Here is a 17,560-nt window from a genome sequence, read left to right on the forward strand (position 1 = left end):
AGTGAGGACACTGGGGAAAAATTCCTCATATTATTATCATTCCTTGCATATACCAATCACACTTCATGTCTTCCTGCCAATTTCTTTCCCTTTAGGGAGAAGGATATTTGTGTAATTATTGTAGTTAAACTTTAACATAGTGATTCTTGTCCTGATCTACCCATTTAAAAATATTCCCACCATTTGCTCACCCAACATCTCGTAGTCACATACTGGTTTTCATGTTTCAATCCTGATTTTTTTTCTTCTAATTGACAACATCCTTTAAAATGTTTCTACTACCTAGAGTATTTCTTTATTTGACACATTTCTCCACCTAATTGCCATTTTTTGAAACATACTGAAATGAACCTTGGTATTTTTCTATATTTTCATCCCCCTAATGCCATTCTAAAATATTACATTTTTTTCAATTACTTTAGAAAGGACAAATCCCGTTAAAAATCAAGAAATTATGTCAATGAAACATAACAGCATGAAGAAATTATCTCTCACCATGCCAATGGTAAGTTTCATGGGTGTGAACTCTAGTCATCTAAATTAAAGACCTTCCAATGAGATGAGTTAGTAAATGGGCAGAATCTCGTAATGTAATTAAGGTGGGATTAAGCACATTCTAGGCAAAATGCTTTGCATAGTTTAAATTCAGTTAAGAAATTAACATGACTTCAAAGTAATGACTTGAAATCTAAAAAAAAAAAAGAAAGAAACACAATTGCATGAACACTGCTCATTATCTAAACTTTGAAACACAGTGAAGTCTTCGAAATTAATCTGACACCTCGCAGTTGGTATACTACAAAAGAGAAATATTTGTCCTTCCAGGAGAGTAACACAACATGCATATGCCATAATATTGGAAATACTTCATCAAGGGATTATTACTGACTTATATTCTAGTACTTATATGTAGAAAAATGATTGTATGGATATAGGTGGGCAAACCATTAATAACCTTTTATCTCCTTCCCCAAAGCATGTATCTCACACTCAAGGGGATACCATTGAATGTATTGATGTGGTTGATGAATTTACTCACAGATCTTCATTGCCTCGACACTTGCCAGTTCAAATGAGAAAGAAACCTCCTGTCAGCAAACGCTGTGGAAAATCACTTCATGATCAGTCATCCCTTAATCAAATTCACACTAGCGATGTGTCATGTGAATGTAATCTATGTGGGAAAGCCTTTAGTAATTTCTTTAGCCTTAGACGACACAAGATGATTCACAGTGGAGAGAAACCATATAAATGTCATCTATGTGGGAATGGCTTTTTGCAAAATTCTGACCTTAGAAACCACATACGAATCCACACTGGAGAGAAACCATATAAATGTCATCTGTGTGGGAAAGTCTTCAGCCAAAGTTCGTACCTTAGACAACATGAGAAAACTCACACAGGAGAGAAGCCATATGAATGCCATGTATGTGAGAAAGCTTTCAGCCAAAGTTCTTACCTTCGGAAACATGAGAGAATTCATCCTGGAGAGAAACGTTATGAATGCCATCAGTGTGCGAAAGTCTTTAGTCAAAGCTCTGGCCTTAGCCAGCACAAGAGAATCCACACAGGAGAGAAACCACATATATGTCTTCTATGTGGGAAGGACTTCTGTCAAAGTTCTGAACTTAGACGGCATAACAGAACACACTCAGGAGAAAAACCATATGAGTGTCATCAGTGTGGGAATGCCTTCAGTCAATATTCTAATCTTAGGCGACATGAGAGAACCCACACTGGAGAGCAACCATATGAATGTCAGCTATGTGGGAAATTCTTCAGTCATCGTTCTTCCCTTAGACGACACGAGGAAACCCAACATTGAAGAGGAAATCATGAATGCTGCCAGTGTGGAAGAATCATGAATCACAGCTTTAACATTTAAACAAACCAAAGGACTCACACAGTAAAGAAACACTCTGTGTAATCAATATGGAAGAGTCTTCAGTCATCATACTCCTTAATAAAGATATGCATTTTCATATGGAATTGGATCCATATACATGGCATTAATGTGGAAAAGCCTTTAGTCACGGGCCTGACTTTAGATAACACGGCAGAACTCACACTCAATATAATGATATACATGTTCTTAGCAACAACTCTAAATGTTCAGTGGATTGTGCATAGAAGAACCCCTAGTTGTTTGTTAATTATTATTGTTAAACATGAGCAAACTCCACATGGGATAACTCCTAGGTCTGTAGTCACTGTGAACAAATATTCCACCAACTACCAGGTATGGTGTGGACAAGAAAACTCAGTGAAGGAATAAATGCTAAAACAGGCAATAAGATGAAGTTTCTTGAGGAATACCAAAGGATCTTGAGTAATACTAAATAATTCTTACAAATAATTATTAGTGGAGAAATTATTCAATGTAAAATAATAAGAAATATTTTATTCATAGAACACTACTTGTGGTATAGTGTGGATTCAGACTGTGCCAAACAGTCTGTGTCATGAGTGAAGGGAAGCCTTCAGTGATCACTTATTACTCAGTCAACATTAAGATATTCATACTGAGGAAATAGCAATCCAAAAATCCAAGTGGATAAAACTACAGGTAGAGATCTTATCCCAAAAATATGTGTGTGTGTGTGTGTCTGTGTGGTGGGGAAACCTCTCAAAGAATCCTTTAACACACAATTCAGCAAATAACTGAGATTTTGTGAAAATATCTATTTATGAAAATATGGCATAAAATGGAAAATGAAGTGATCTGGCAATACTGAGTGTAGAATTTTGTAAGAAATAATGTTTTAGATAGATCAATACTTGCAAATATTCACCAATAAAAACTGTTGCTAAAGAAGCTAACGGTTGGTGTTCCAGTTTCCTTTTTTGCAGTTCTAAACACACAGATTCAGGTCTACTCTCCTTGGTGTGTGGACAGAGATTCAGCCCCCTCTCTGGGTCTCTCCTTTCTCCAACAGCTCTTTCCACATACCGTAGCTCCCTCATTCCATCTTCCCTCCAACATCATCAGTTTTCCTTCATGCTCCGGTGGTGACACAGCTGTGATCTTCTGCTCCCCTAGCCAGGCTTCTCAGCGTGCCACCACCCTGGTCAGGCAAGGTTGGGGGGCAGTACCGAGGACATGTATTCTAAAATATTTGGTGGACCGTCAGGCTATATCTCTGCTGCTGGAAGCAGCCTGGAGAGAGAAAGACAAGTAGCTCTGCCCTCACCGCCTGCAGACAGTTCCTTGGATTTTGTCCCCAAACCTCTGAATTTAGCTAAGTGGAGGAAACAGTTAATTCCATGACCACACTTTGTATCTTATTCAGGTTATTCCTGATTTATACACCTACCAGTCACCCCAGAAAGCACTATTGCTGTGCTCTCTCTCACATAGCAGCCTAAAAATAAAGCTTCAGTAAGATAAGATACCAAACTTACCATCATCCACATAAGCATTCTTGTATAATAGTTAATGCTATATACTTTTCCCCAAGCAAAATGAATGTTCTCACAAAAAGCATCTCTCCCTTTGTCCACAGGGCTTGGAAATGTTAGTCTTTCAGCAAACACCAATATTGAATCTAAACATGAAGGGGAAACACTCCCACGATATCCACTGAGATGACTCGTGCTTTTGCCAAACTAGCACAATTCAAAACCACAGGCTTAACTGAGTCCAATTCTATGAGCACATGTGTAGTTGAAACGGCTAACATTATTATTTTTAAAAGTCTCCACAAATGATTCTACTGTACAGTCAGGGTAAAAAATCTCAAGTCATGAGTGAGGATGATGAGCAACCATTTCTATGGTCTGCCTACATCAATACATGTGCTAACCCCTGTAGTTGACTTTAGCTGTGATTCTGGGTAGCCACCCTGGATGCTATCTGGTGGCTTATCCAGGAACCAACACTTCTGCCTAACACATCTCTAGGAGGGAGGTGGCATGTCCTGGTGTCACTGGGAGTGTGTCTTTCTAGTGCTGGGACTCCCTAGGAATGTACACACTCCCATCTCAGAGGAGCTCACGTCCCAGTGGGATTTATCCACGGTGAACTATGTATGTATGCTGGGCAGTTGTGGTGAAACCAAAAGATTCCAGGACTGATCACATACAATTATGACCACAGGGTGGCAGAATGACACAAGATTTATTTGGGTGGCACATAGACATCTTGTCTGAGTAAGGAAGTCTTTCACAGGATGACACCTTCTAGCAGCAGTAATATCAGGTCTCCACCTAGAAAGGTAGGATGGCAAAGAAATTCCCAAGAGGAGAGGGGTTGGAGTGGGCCCACTTGTCAAGATGATGCCTCTCAACAGCAGTAAGGGAGTATCTGAGTCAGAGAAATACAAAGGGATAGCAGGAGCTAGGAGACATCTATAGTTCGTGGTTTACCTTATCTATGGCTGGCAGATGTTGGGTGATGTTTCACAGAGTATGCACAGGAGGTAGGATTTAGATGGCTTAAAATCTACTAATTGGGGCTGCTTTAAAATAATTCAATGTGTATGAATTTGAATTTGGCACCAGTGGGCCTTTGCGCTAAGGGCCTTGGCTGCTGTTAGGAAATGATATGTAGGGACCTTCTTTGGATCATCTATAACCATGACTGATCATCTCAAATGATTTGTCTTCATGCTCACTAACGAAGATCTCAATGGATGCAGGAAAATCATATTATAAGAATCAACACCTTTTCTTAGTAAAAGCCTTCAATAAACTAGTAAAAGAAGGAAACTTCCTCAGCATAATAAAGGCCACATAGGAAAACACACAGCTAACATCAGACTCAATGTTGAAAGACTACAAGATTTTTTATCAGGTACGAGGCAAAGATGTTGAATTTCACCATTCTCCTCCACATAGTAATGGAATTTCTAGCCTGAGCAAGTAGAGAGAAAAAGAAATAAAAGACATCCACAGTGGAAAGGAAAAAGTAAAATTATTTCTTTTCACAGATCACCTGACCTTCTATATACAAAACCCTAAAGGTTAAACACACACACACTGCTAGAGGTAACATTTTTTCAAAGTTGTAAGATAAAAAATTGGCCCACACATCAGTTTTGTTTACATACACTAAAAATGAACAATTAGCAAAACAAATTAGGAAAACAAATTCAATCCATGGAGACAATGTTCACTTGCAATAGCTAGGATGTAAGAATCTGACACTGATATATCCTGCCTCACCTTGCTCCTTCATTCTCAGAATTTCTTCTTATTCTTTTCCTCTGCCAATTGGTCTCCAAAATGATGGGCAATAGTCTTTAAGGGGGCTTATTCAAGGAAGGTTTTTCCTCAAGAATCCTGTTTTTGATACAACGGATACAGCTGAATATCTGTGAGAAATATGATAATCTGTGATGGGATCATGACCAACATTTTTATGTTAATAAATATCACACTAAATTTGACTAAATGAAACAATGATCTGCTGCCAAAAATAAGTTCAAAAACGAAGAATAGAAAAACCACCAACTTACAAACCTCACAGTAGTGAAGGCTGACAAAGGACATAATGTGTGCTGCACTTGTGGAAATTAAAGGGATTAACGAATGAGTTAATGAAATAAGAACTGGCTTGTTTACTGTCCCCATGGAAACCTCAGTCACTGTGCTGGGACAGGGCATCAGAGGGGCAGATCTGTGGCAAAGGTGAAAGGGACAGGGGCAAGAGCACCACCAGGCTAAGCAGCGCCCTGCTGGGCTTCTGCGACCCCTGCTGCTCTCTGAACCCTGAGCTCAAACACAGGTTCCAGGCATCTGCTCTTCCAGCCGCCAGTGTGACATTGGACAGGTCGTTTGACAGTAAATGAATTCACCAATGTACTGGGACATCTCCAGGCTGGACGGAGAAGACAGTCAGTGGGACGGAGGAGGAAAGAATCGGTAGGCTGGCTACCCTCAGTTGGAGGCACTCAGGGCCCACCACAAGAGGAATTCCCAAGGTGGTCGAGTGGGTGGAGTCACAGATGCCTCATCGTGACACACTCAGAACCTCAGCCACAGATTGGCCAGGTGGGTGGTGTGGGATTAGAATAGAAGCCAGGCCTGCAGGGCCTGACACTGGGTGCAGTCTGGGGGAATAGGGGACTCTGGGGCTCCTGCTCCCTCTGCTGCCCCTTCTATCCAGATCCCCTCAATGTCCACTCTGCTGAGGAGGCCGCTCTGACCCGTGCTCCTCCTCTGGGTCTCAGAACAGAAGATTCAAGTCCTCACTTTCCCAAAACAGATTCAAGTACTTACCTTCCCTCCTGCATCTTCCTTCTCCACCCTGTGGGCAAGTAAAGGAGAGAAAGATCAGGATGAGCCCTTTGGATTTGGTAAAGAAATGCCAAAATCCCCTGCTCTGGGGGAAGTGGAAAGAAGGAGCACATCACAAGGATGGACAATGCCCTGAGCTCCACGACCCTAATAGAAATTAGGGGAAATCCCAGAAAGACTTGAGAACTTGGGCTAACAAGGGGAATGGAAGTGCGAGTGTGAAGGAGAACACTGTGGGGAGAATCTGTGGCCAGAACAGCAGAGTGGAAAGAGAAGACCTCGGAAAGGGCAGGTACCACATTTTTCTAGGAAATTTTAGTGTTGAAAAAGATGCAGAGCTTTTCCAATCCCAAATGGAACAGAGTTCAGGTGGGCACAGGCTGGGTGAAAAACCGAGAAAGCTGTTAGCAGAACAAGTGCTCACCGCAGGTAGTAGAAGTCAGGAAGGAAACGCAGATAAATATTTGGAACAAAACTCAGAATCCTGTTGGGTGACATCATCAAAGATTTTGGATCTGCAAGAGGAAGAGAGAGGAAGCCCGGCTCACCACTGACAACCCTATATAGTACATTTTCTTCACTGAAGCGTGAACAAGCATGAGTCCAACACTAACATTTTCTTCATGGATTGGAACCAGCACAAAGCCGCTCTCCTCCTGTGGTGTTAATAATCACTCTGATCAGTCACACTCAAGAATAGTGCCTCCTTCATAGTGTCGTATCCATGCTCCTGTGCTCTGTGGCTTCCCTCTAATCTGTGTAAGGAATACCTTCTGTGGTCCAGGCAGCTGGTAGGGCAGGTACACAAAGGGCAGGAGTTTTCAGGAATTGCCTAAAGAATCAAGACTCAGGAATGATTCTTTATTGTATGGTTCATTCTTTTAAAAGGATTCTTCACTTCTGAAAAATCCAGCTGCCCTGAACCTTTATAGCCCTTTTAATGGGGATCTACAGAAAACTCAAAGTGGGGAGGACACCAAAGATTTGTTTTTTTCCCCCAATATTCAACTATGAAACTTTTCAAAAACAATGGAAAAAGTAATGAATTTTACATTTAACAGTTATATCCCCACAACATTGATTCAATCATCATCATTTGGATGTACTTGCTTTGTACATGTTTACTCATCTCTCCATATTCCTCCCATCAAGCCAACTTATTGTTTTTCCATATCAAAGAAAGGTAGAGATATCAGTAAGCATTTCCCTAAATAATTCAGTATAATATTATTAGAGATCAATAATATTATAGCTCATTCATTTTACTTACGATTTATATTTTTACTTAATATTTTACATTTTACACAAAATTTACACGTATCTTAAGTGATGAGTTTTACAGACACATGTGACTATGTCACCCAAACCCATACCAAGATATAGAACTTTATCCTTCCCTCCACAGACTTCCCTTGTGCCCCTTCCCAGTCAGTTCCCACATACACACCAACGAAGCCAACCACTGTTCTGATTTTTTTCACGATGGATAAATATTTCCTGTCCTAAAACTTCAGAATAGGTTAATAACACAGTACATACCCTATTGTGTATGGTTTCCTTCATTCAGCATAAAGATGTTGTGTCTATCCCTCATTGATTCTCTTTGATTAAGAAATAGTCCACAATTGAAGGAATTATTCATAAATTGTTTACTTATTCCATTGATGTAAACCTGTTTGTTTTTAGTTTGAGGTGATTTTGAATAAAATTACTATGAACATACTCATGCATAACTTTTTGTGGGATTCTCATAGCATTTGGAAATACTTTTCATTGCTTACCGGGAATCTAAGGAGCAGAGGGAAAACTTGACAGTGGTCACACCCAAGTCCTGGCAGATACAGGAAAGTCTCTGACATTAGTGATCTGGGAACTGCTGTGGTCCTTGGCCTGGCCATGACCTAGAAGGAGCTGGGTTTGTAGGACTTGCTTACACTGTCTCCTCTGGCTCACCATATCCCTTTTACAACAAGAATATTTACTCCCAGGGCAATATGGGGTGGATAAAGTGGAACAGTTTTCCTAGTTCACCTTTAGCCTGGGATTTGGATGTGAGCCAGCCCAAAAGAGAAAATAGATCAAATTCCTGAGTTATTGTTTAGCCAGGGTTCTCTGGAGAAACAGAACCGATAGGGATGTGAGTGTGTGTGTGTAAATAGCTCATGTGATTATGAAAGCTGAGAAGTTCCTAGATGTAGAGTCCACAAAGTGAAAACCCAGAAGAGCCGATATAGAGTTTCAGCCCAGGTCTAAAGGCCTGAGAACCAGGAAAACCAATGGTGCAGTTCTGGTCTGCAGGCTGGCGTGCTCAAGACGCAGGAAGAGCAGATGTTTCAGTTCAAAAGCAGGCAAGCAGGAGGAATTGTCTATTGTTAGCAGTTGGGTCAGCCTTTGTCTTCTATCAAGGCCTTGAAATGATTGGATGAGGCCCCCACACGTTAGAAAGAGCAAAGTACTTTATAAGAGTATATTCATTTAAATGTTAATTTCATCTCAAAACACGTTGACAAACAGCCAGAATAAGGTGTGACCTAATATCTGACCTGGTGGGCCATACAAGTTAACACAGAGAATTAACCGTTACCATTTCAAATGATACTTAAAGCTTTAATTATGACATTAATGTCTTACCTTGTTAAAATCCTTGAATACCTTGGCAGGAGTTTTGTGTGGAGAGTTTCTGTGGAAGGAGGTGATCAATCTTGAGAATGAAGAGGTGACAAGCCTCTTTGAATACACACAGCCCAGACGTCCCCCGATGAGACATGTGGTGGGGTCAGGGAGAGATGGACACAAGGAAATCCTGGTCCCAGCCACCTGGAGAAGGAAGTAGAGATCATATCAATCGGGATCATGATGAAATCCCTAAGTCATCTCCTGGGCACTTACCTTCCGGAACACAAACCCACGCCCATGCCTCTGGTTGGCGATTGAACAAGACTAGCCCGAGGGGAGGGGGCAGTGGTTTCCTTCTGAACTCTCACACCCACATGTGTGGACCTATAGTTCAGGGTCAGAGCACCCACCAGCTGTATTGGCACACTGAGTGGCTTCAGGAACCACAGCAGGTGTTTGGCCTGCACCTGTGTCTGATGATGCAATTTACTGACCACAGAAATTAATCCAAACCCAGTTAGGCCTAAACTCAGTTGAGGCCCAGCTTGTGGCAAATTGGTGCCCTGGCAGAGCGAATCACTACCTTGACTGAGTCAATTTGACCCAGGAGGAATTGAAGCTTGTTTCTGCATCCAGTGCTCCTGGGGAGAGGTGGGCTTTTGTCCCATGCACTTGAAACTGGGTAGGTTTGGTGATTTGTGAACTAATAGAACAGGGAGGAAGACACACTCTTTCTGCCCCAGGACATAAGACCCTGGTGTCTTCCGCTTCAGGTCTTTCAGAAGACATTTTTTTGGATCTGTGAGATATGATGACAGAAATCTGGATATTCAGAGACCACCACCATAGAGAGGCAATGTGCTGGTGTCACTCAGGGTGACAGGACTAGTAGAGCCCAGACTTGGAAGTCATCTTTTCCAAGGCACCAGACAAGGCAGTGAAGCCATCCTGGGCTCGTGAATCCTGCACAGACACCACCAGAATACCATCTGGACTCTCCAGTTGAGACCAGGACTCAGAGTCTTGGGACCGGCTTATCTTTTAAAAGGAAGCCAGACTCACAGGCAAGCAGGGAAGATGCTCACGCATTTGTAGTTGGAGGAGTGTGCGGCCCTGAGAAAAAGCACCCTCATCAAACACTGAACACAATTTTACTCTCTTTCCTTTTACTTTAACCGTTTCTAGCTTTTTCCCCCCAAATCCTGCCCCAGACATCTTGCCCCTCTCTGTCTTTTAAAATGTTGCCTAAAAATCAGATATTTTAAGAAGCACGATCAGAAGTGGTGATGTTGACAATCAGGCTGGTACAGAGCCCCTTTGTGTAGACAAGTCACAGCAAACTGTACGCACGTGGGAGTGGCCAAGGTCTGCATGGGAGAAGACTCAGTAGTAAAGGTACTAAAGGAGCATCTTGGGCAGGTCACTTTCCTGCGTTTAGCCAATTGTGAGGGGAGACCATTAGGGCCTCTTTATTACCCAACTCCTGGTGCAGCTGGAGGTCACATTTATGTAATGTACAATGAGAACAGTGACAATGGAGTTCTGAAATATTGTTCTGAGGATGAGAAAATAGGATTTTATGATCTGGCTAGCTTTACTATTTCCCAACAGCTGCTCCCGAGACTGGTGTAATTACTGGTGGCAGAACTTGAGAAGGGTCCTATTGTGCACAAGCTCTATGTTTCCGTGCTTTGTAGTTTAAATCCTGCCTCAGCGCTGCTGGTCTCTCAGCATATTCTGATCTTTATGACCAGGTGGCACTTTACAGACTGTTGTCTAGACAGGAACTCTGTTTCTCTCTGACAACAGGAGGTTTCTGAGGATCTTCCCTGAGCCTCTCTTTCAAAAGTCAATTATCTGTTACATTTTTTAACATATATATTTCGATTATTGAGCTACATTTTCTTTCTCAGTTTCTAATTCAGATGTAGTGATCAATATTTAACTTAAAAAAGAGCAAATATTATATATTTACATTTTTATGATCAATTTTTAATGATTTCTACATCTTTAAATTCATAAAGGCAAAATGAATAGAACACTGTCATAATGAACAGAAATTTAGAATTGTTTTATACATTTATATAAAAGAATTCATTTATAGAAGTGTTTATTAAATCACATGGATAACTTCCATCACATCTCCTTCAAGGAAGCACAGTTGTTCCTGGTGATGGGGGAGAATGGGCATCTTCCAGGAGATCGGGTGGAGTGTGGAGGGCAGGTCAGGGTGGAAGGAGGGTCATTCAGGAGACAGAGCAGAGTGTCCACTTACCCAAGGCTGATTGTAACAGGGAAGCCCCTTAAATCCTAAGATATGTTGTTTCATTGTTTTGTCCCTCTATAAGCTCACCCTTCGATTCACAAGCTGATGGGAATTGTTTCATGCTTTAAATTACTTACTATTTTAATAATCTTGTTGCAAATTAATTTTCTCTTTTATTTTGTCTCCCTTTATGGTAGCAGATTTTAGAAAAGATGATTATGTAATTTATACTTACTCCTTTTCTATATATTCATCTTTCATGAGTCTATTTATACGGTATTTTATTTTGCCCCTCTACTGGTTTCCTTACAAATACTGTCACCAATGAAAGCACAACTTTACCAATCCTGAAGAAGGAATGGGTTTTCCATAGGTAAACCAGGAAGGTAAAAGAAAATCAATTTAGGATGTTGACAAATAATACCTTAATATAAAAAGCTGTACCTATAAATACATAAATGATTGTGAGCATTTACCTTTTGAATATCTTTAATTGCATAGTTTGTATCCTGCCTTTTGTAAAAAGTTCCCTGAACCCTCCCTCTATTTTCCTGCTCACACCATGTTCCTTGCTACCCTTCAATTCAGGTTCCCTTCAGTCAGATTGTCCTAGGATGGGGGATCTTTATTCCTATTTCTGCCCAAGTCGGTGTCTGGGTATCTTCCGTCCTCCATTTGTTCTAACAGTTGGTTCCTTTGTGATCCTGATTTTTCTTGTTTGCTCATTCTTGTCCCATTTTCTCCCTCAGTGTGTAGTTTACCTGGATGAAATTTATGTCATTGAGTTAAAGTAATCACAGAAGTATATATTTATTTTCACTTACAAATTTTAAGAGATGTCTTGATTTCTTCGTGCATAATATCAAATTGAGTAAATTATCACTACCACAGGGCGTTCTACATACATTATACATTTTCATAGAAATTAATTTATGCACTTATTTCTAATCTTCTATATGGATTGCTTCATTACATTTTTTTTTACCTTAAGGGATGACTTTTATTATTCTTGAAGGACAAGAGGGCTTTTCTAAGAGGCAGCAGGTGGGAGAGACATCAGGTCTGTGGCAGTTAAAAAGAAGATTGACATCAGAAGCAGCATGTGCACATCTCCTAACTTGCTCTTATGGATGAAAAGAACATAATAGACAGTTTTTCCAGTGAAAATAAAGTATACATTAATGAATATTTCAATACAGTGATATATATATTCTTTTATATATAATATCACTTATCTGCTGCATTCCTTTAAGATTAAAGATTCTACATCTCCGTGTATTTCTTGTATTTCTTGTAGTCATATACTGAGTATGTTTTAATTGTTTGAAGACTCCACCAGAGTCTCTGACCACTCAGTTTCTTAATTTCATTAACTCCTGGATGTTTTTATATATGTTTTGCTATATGGGGACCCTTTCCTTTCAGTTGTATCAGGCATTGTTTGAGTAGTTTTCCTTATCCTGTTCCTTCTACTGGCTGGCCAACATACACTTGAGTTTGTTGACGTGATTCCTTTTGCGATTTTTTCTCATTTTCTGCCTCAGTGTATAATTACATTTTGGATACCAATGACAAAGTTTACATTTCTTGATAAATATATTTTTACAACAATAAAGCATTTCAACAGTCAACGAGTTATTATCTATTTAACAGTATCATTAAAGAAAATGGACACTGTTCAACTTAACTGTCTTAACTATCGTTACTGGAATTAAATATTTATCACATGCAATTATGATTGGACTTAAAAATCATTTATAATTGACAAAAAACAAGGGTTTGGTAAGTCTGTGTTATTGATGAAAGTGGAAGCTGGCTGCATTGGGAAAGTAAATGTTGAAAAATGTACTTTACTCAAATTGCTTATAGACAATATGTTATATTGAGTAGTTACCCTTTGGCCAGCTGTGGTCCTCCTGAGACTCCAGAATTTTTCTAAATGACCTTGGGAACTATGGATCCTCTTCATCTATCTTTTAATTGCAGGAGAAGCATTCACCTCACCTCAGAGGCTCCTAAGTATTTTCTAGTGCATTTAGTTGCCCAGGAAGTGCCCACAAAAGATGGAAGTTGGGGAATTTCAAAGATGTCTCCAATGTCCAGGGAAGGCTAGAGCTGTCCTAGAAGCAGAGAGAGCACATCCCGCCCCCAGCAACCTCATGAAGGTTCACTTCCTCCAAAGAGATGAGAGCAATGGTGCCACCTTCTGGCCAGGGCTGCATGTGGGAGTGGGGGAGAACAGATGCCCCTATTTGGGAGTCCTGGAGACAAGATGCCCCCATGCGGGATTCCTGGAGACCAGATGTCCCCATGTGGGATTCAGGGAGACCAGAGGGAAGGAGGGCAGCTGGGTAGGGAGGGCTGAGGGAGTGCTAGAGGAGCCATGTTAGTGGAAGTTGAGAGGAGGGCCCCAAGGGGAGGATGAGGTGTGGCCTTGGGTTCATGCCCTCCTGGAGGGAGCCCATCCAACTAGTCACTTGGCCGAACTGCTGAAAACTGTTGAGTGAACTGTAGAAGGATGGATAGGACCAGCGTCCCTACACCTCTGCCTGCTAAACTCTGCTCCAGGAATTTGCACAGGATCGACCATGTCACATGTGTTCTCTGGGGCCGTGATATCCCTCCTGCCACTCCTGCGCCATCAGGGAACACATTTCATGGTACCATCCTAGGACGTTGAATCCACAATCACTCATAGGCACCTTATTGGTCCATTGTCATTCACTTAGGGGTTTTTCTAATCTAAATTCCATCTATTTCTTTTAATATTAATGTCATTATTAAAATTAAATGTCATTGTAGACATTATTATTGTTTTTCATCTTTATTTTTATTATAACTGTTCTTAGGAATCAATTTTGTGGTGGTTCTTATAAAAATTGAAGAGATTTCCTTTGTGAAAGAAGGGTCTGATTTTCTGAGAATGATTAGAGGTAGTCCCTGCAGGCAGACACACACTCACTGGTCCCTGGCTGATATTGGACTGCCTGCTGCCTTTAAAAGCAGGAGTCTGCCTCCAGGGGACCTATTTTGCATCAATGGGTCTCTCTCCTATGGCCCAGCTTCTCGCACCTCTTCTCCCTTGTCCTCTTAACACCTATATCCCTGGCCTGGTTCCTCTGTGCCGGTATCCCACACTCCCCTCTACATCTCATCCCAAGCCCAATGCTGGACTTAGATCTCCCCTGGGCAACAGGGATGGTCACTTTCCTACTAGTAACCCGCAGTCTCCACCCTCCCCACACAGGCCCAGGTCCCCTCAGCCCTTCATCTTTATCCTCCATACCCATCATCTCATGTCTACCCAGGTACCCTTGTAAGCTCCACATCCACTCCTTTCTCAACTTCCCTCCAATTTCCAGCTCTTCCCTAACACACTTCCTTTTGCCTGTCCAGGTCAAAGTACCCTGGCTGCTGTCCCAGTTCACATACAATGGATTGGACCCTCCAAAGCTTTGGCCCCACCTGTAGGAACCTGCATATTCCCTTCCTCTCAGTCAATTACATCCCCCTCCCAAAGTTTCACTAGCAGCCTTTAATGCTTCACCCTCGCAAACTTGTCCCTTCCTTCTGAACCTTCAGCAGCCTCACTGAACCTCCCAGGCCCCCCTTTCCAGCAGCAGTCCCTAACCAGTAGGTCTTAAGACCTGCCCAGCTTCCTGCCTTTTCCTCCATCATGACTTGAGAATGAGGGCTCTCCAAGGGCTGCAGAGAAATGGATCACAGAGGCTAATCCAACCTATACAAAACAAACCCATTTTAAGATAACATCCTTCAGAAAATATCATTGTGCTAAATCACAGGGAAATGTGACTTTTAAAATTAAGTGTAGATGACAGTCATCCCAAAATTGAGAATCATTACTCAGGAGCTTACTTCAGTCACTTAATTGCCCATTTGGGAACAGTGGGATTAAATTCTGAAATGGATCAGGGAGAGATGGGTGGAGTTGAAAGTAAATAAATAACCCAATTCTAATTAAGAAAATATAAACCAAATCATTAACTATACAATGAAAGTGAAAACAGCAATGAATTTAAAATAACATCCTTAAGATAATTTACAAGCAATCAGAAATGCTTTACTTAGTTCCTTATTCCTTTATTTGACATATTTCCAAAATTAGAAAAAAAAATTTTCCAACATTTTTGACACTATAATTGACAAATAAGATCATGTACATTGAAGGTTTAGAATGTGATGATTTGATAAACATGTACATTGGGAAATGTTCACCGCAATCAAGTGAATTAACACATCCCTCCCCTCACATTGCCTCCCATCACCTTTCTGTGTGTTGTGTGGAGAGAGCACTTACCATATACTGTGTGAGCAAATTTCAGACATAAAAATAGAAAGTCTATTACTTTCAATTGACAATATTCTAAATTTACAGGTGAAATATGATGAAATTAAGAGATGCAGAGCTTTACGTATTGATGAAGTTAACAATGATTACTAAAAACGGATTGGAAAAAGAAAGGACTGAAACATTGTACATTCTTAGCCAAGCAGGATGCTTTCAGGTAAACTTCATGCTATTAAAGACAGATAAATAGAGATGAAGACTACAAAATTTGCTTCTTTTCCATACCGTGCTGCATATTCTGCCAGTACCCCGACACTTGAGAAATGACTGCATTGAGTATTCTTTGAAATAAAACCCCAATTTACTTGGTATTAACTGGTGATATGAATATTCACAAAAAATATCATAGCAAAATCGTAGAAAAAAATCTTTGAGTTAACAGCCGCTTTCAACAAAATAATCAACCTACAAAATAAAACTAACAATATGTAGAATTCAGGCATAAGTTCCTTCAACTAAAATATAATTTAGAAGGATTAATGACAACACTCCCTTTTCCAAAAAGAAATACATCAATTTATTCAATCTAGTAAATCTTTAGTAGAATTTCATGAAAAAATATAAAGTATCACTAATAGAAATAAACTGAAGTACAAATGATTGGTTGTTAACACACATTGTAGATGGGAAAAAAAAGACAGTTTCTCTTGTAATTAATGTGTAATTCCATTAACTCTAGTCAAAATCCCAGAGGGATTTTCTCTTGAAAGATGAGGAGACAATCGTAAAACTAATCTATGAAAGAATAGAACCAAAAATAGTGTATGCAAATTGGTATAATTAGAGATGTGAAAGGGATACCTTTGTTTTTTAGAGAGTATGCAGTTTACTCTGCCTTAGCAGAGTGGTCCTGAGAGTGGCAGGTGCTACCCAGTTTAGAGGAGGGAGGGCAGAGGGGCAATTAAAGTCAGTGGTGTCAGAATCAGGAGGCATGCCATCCTTGGAAGGTGGAGAGGCCACTAGGAGGCTGGAGGCTGCTTTTGGAGACCAGGGTGGGGCCCCTGCTTCCCGGGGTTGATCGCAGGAGGATGAGACCAAGCCATGGCTACAGGGCCATGGACGTAGGGCTTCTCACCAGGATCATAAATAATTAATGAAGTGGAATTTTAAAACTCCATGCAACTGCAACTGTGTGCAAACTTGAAACTGTGGAAACCTCACAGCTTACCAACAATATGAAACAATGGAGACACTACCGCCATGTTACTGGTGGTTGTACTTGTTGACCTGATTTGGAGGCCAAGGTGGTCCCTTGGACTCAATGAATAACTGAACAGATGACATAAGCGGGCATTGCCATTGCCAGCTGTCCCTTCATCAAAACACAGACCTGTGACTAACAGTCTCCCTGGCCTGACCACTAGAGGAAGTTGTGAAAGTCACACAAATATCAACCAATGGGAAATGAGGCTAAAAAAAGAAAGACCCATGTCATCTACATACTACCGAGTATGCGAATAAGAGACTGAGCCAAGTGGAGCTGCCTGGGACAACCAAAGGGACCTGTCAGGAACAATTATTTGAATCACAAGACAAAGTGCAAAAGGAGCCAGACTCAGCACGACAGATATTGCACGATGCCTTCTCTGTGGATTCCTAGAGCAGTCCAATGTGTAGACATGGAAAGGACAATGGTAGAAGAAGGGTCTGCAGGGAGGGAAGAAGGAAGAGTGGGAGTTTAATAGAGAGGGACTTTCAGTTGGAGAATACGAAAAGCTGGGGAGATGGATGATGCTGATATTTGCACAACATGGTGAATGCACTCAACTCTGTGGGGGTCTACACTTTAATGCCTTCAAAGAATAACTATGACATTATGTGTAGTTCATAACAATAACAAAAGTGCATAGTGGAGAAAGAAGGAGGCATTGGCACAAGTGTTTCTTTTCCTTACAAATAATAGATGTTCTTCAAAGTATGCCGAGAAGTGCCTTGCATATTAAAATGCCTGAAAATGCTCAACGACACAGGACCGTTCAAAGACTTGCTTAGATCAAAGGTGGGTAGATGAGATGGTTTGATTGAGACCCCTTTAACAAGGTCACGTGACCTTGAAACAGTACAAAAGCCAT

At 40.8% G+C, this 17,560-nt stretch overlaps 1 protein-coding gene across 1 annotated transcript; it reads left to right on the plus strand.

The window, feature by feature from the left end:
* The first annotated feature begins 496 nt into the window (after positions 1–496).
* LOC131393863 (zinc finger protein 596-like) lies at positions 497–1,825 on the plus strand. Its single transcript, XM_058524853.1, has 2 exons — positions 497–505; positions 977–1,825. Exons 1-2 carry the CDS (start codon positions 497–499, stop codon positions 1,823–1,825), a joined length of 858 nt encoding a protein of 285 aa, XP_058380836.1.
* Positions 1,826–17,560: the final 15,735 nt, after the last annotated feature.

This window comes from Diceros bicornis, chromosome 29 (genome assembly GCF_020826845.1).
Source record: "Diceros bicornis minor isolate mBicDic1 chromosome 29, mDicBic1.mat.cur, whole genome shotgun sequence".
Classification (NCBI taxonomy): Eukaryota; Metazoa; Chordata; class Mammalia; order Perissodactyla; family Rhinocerotidae; genus Diceros; species Diceros bicornis.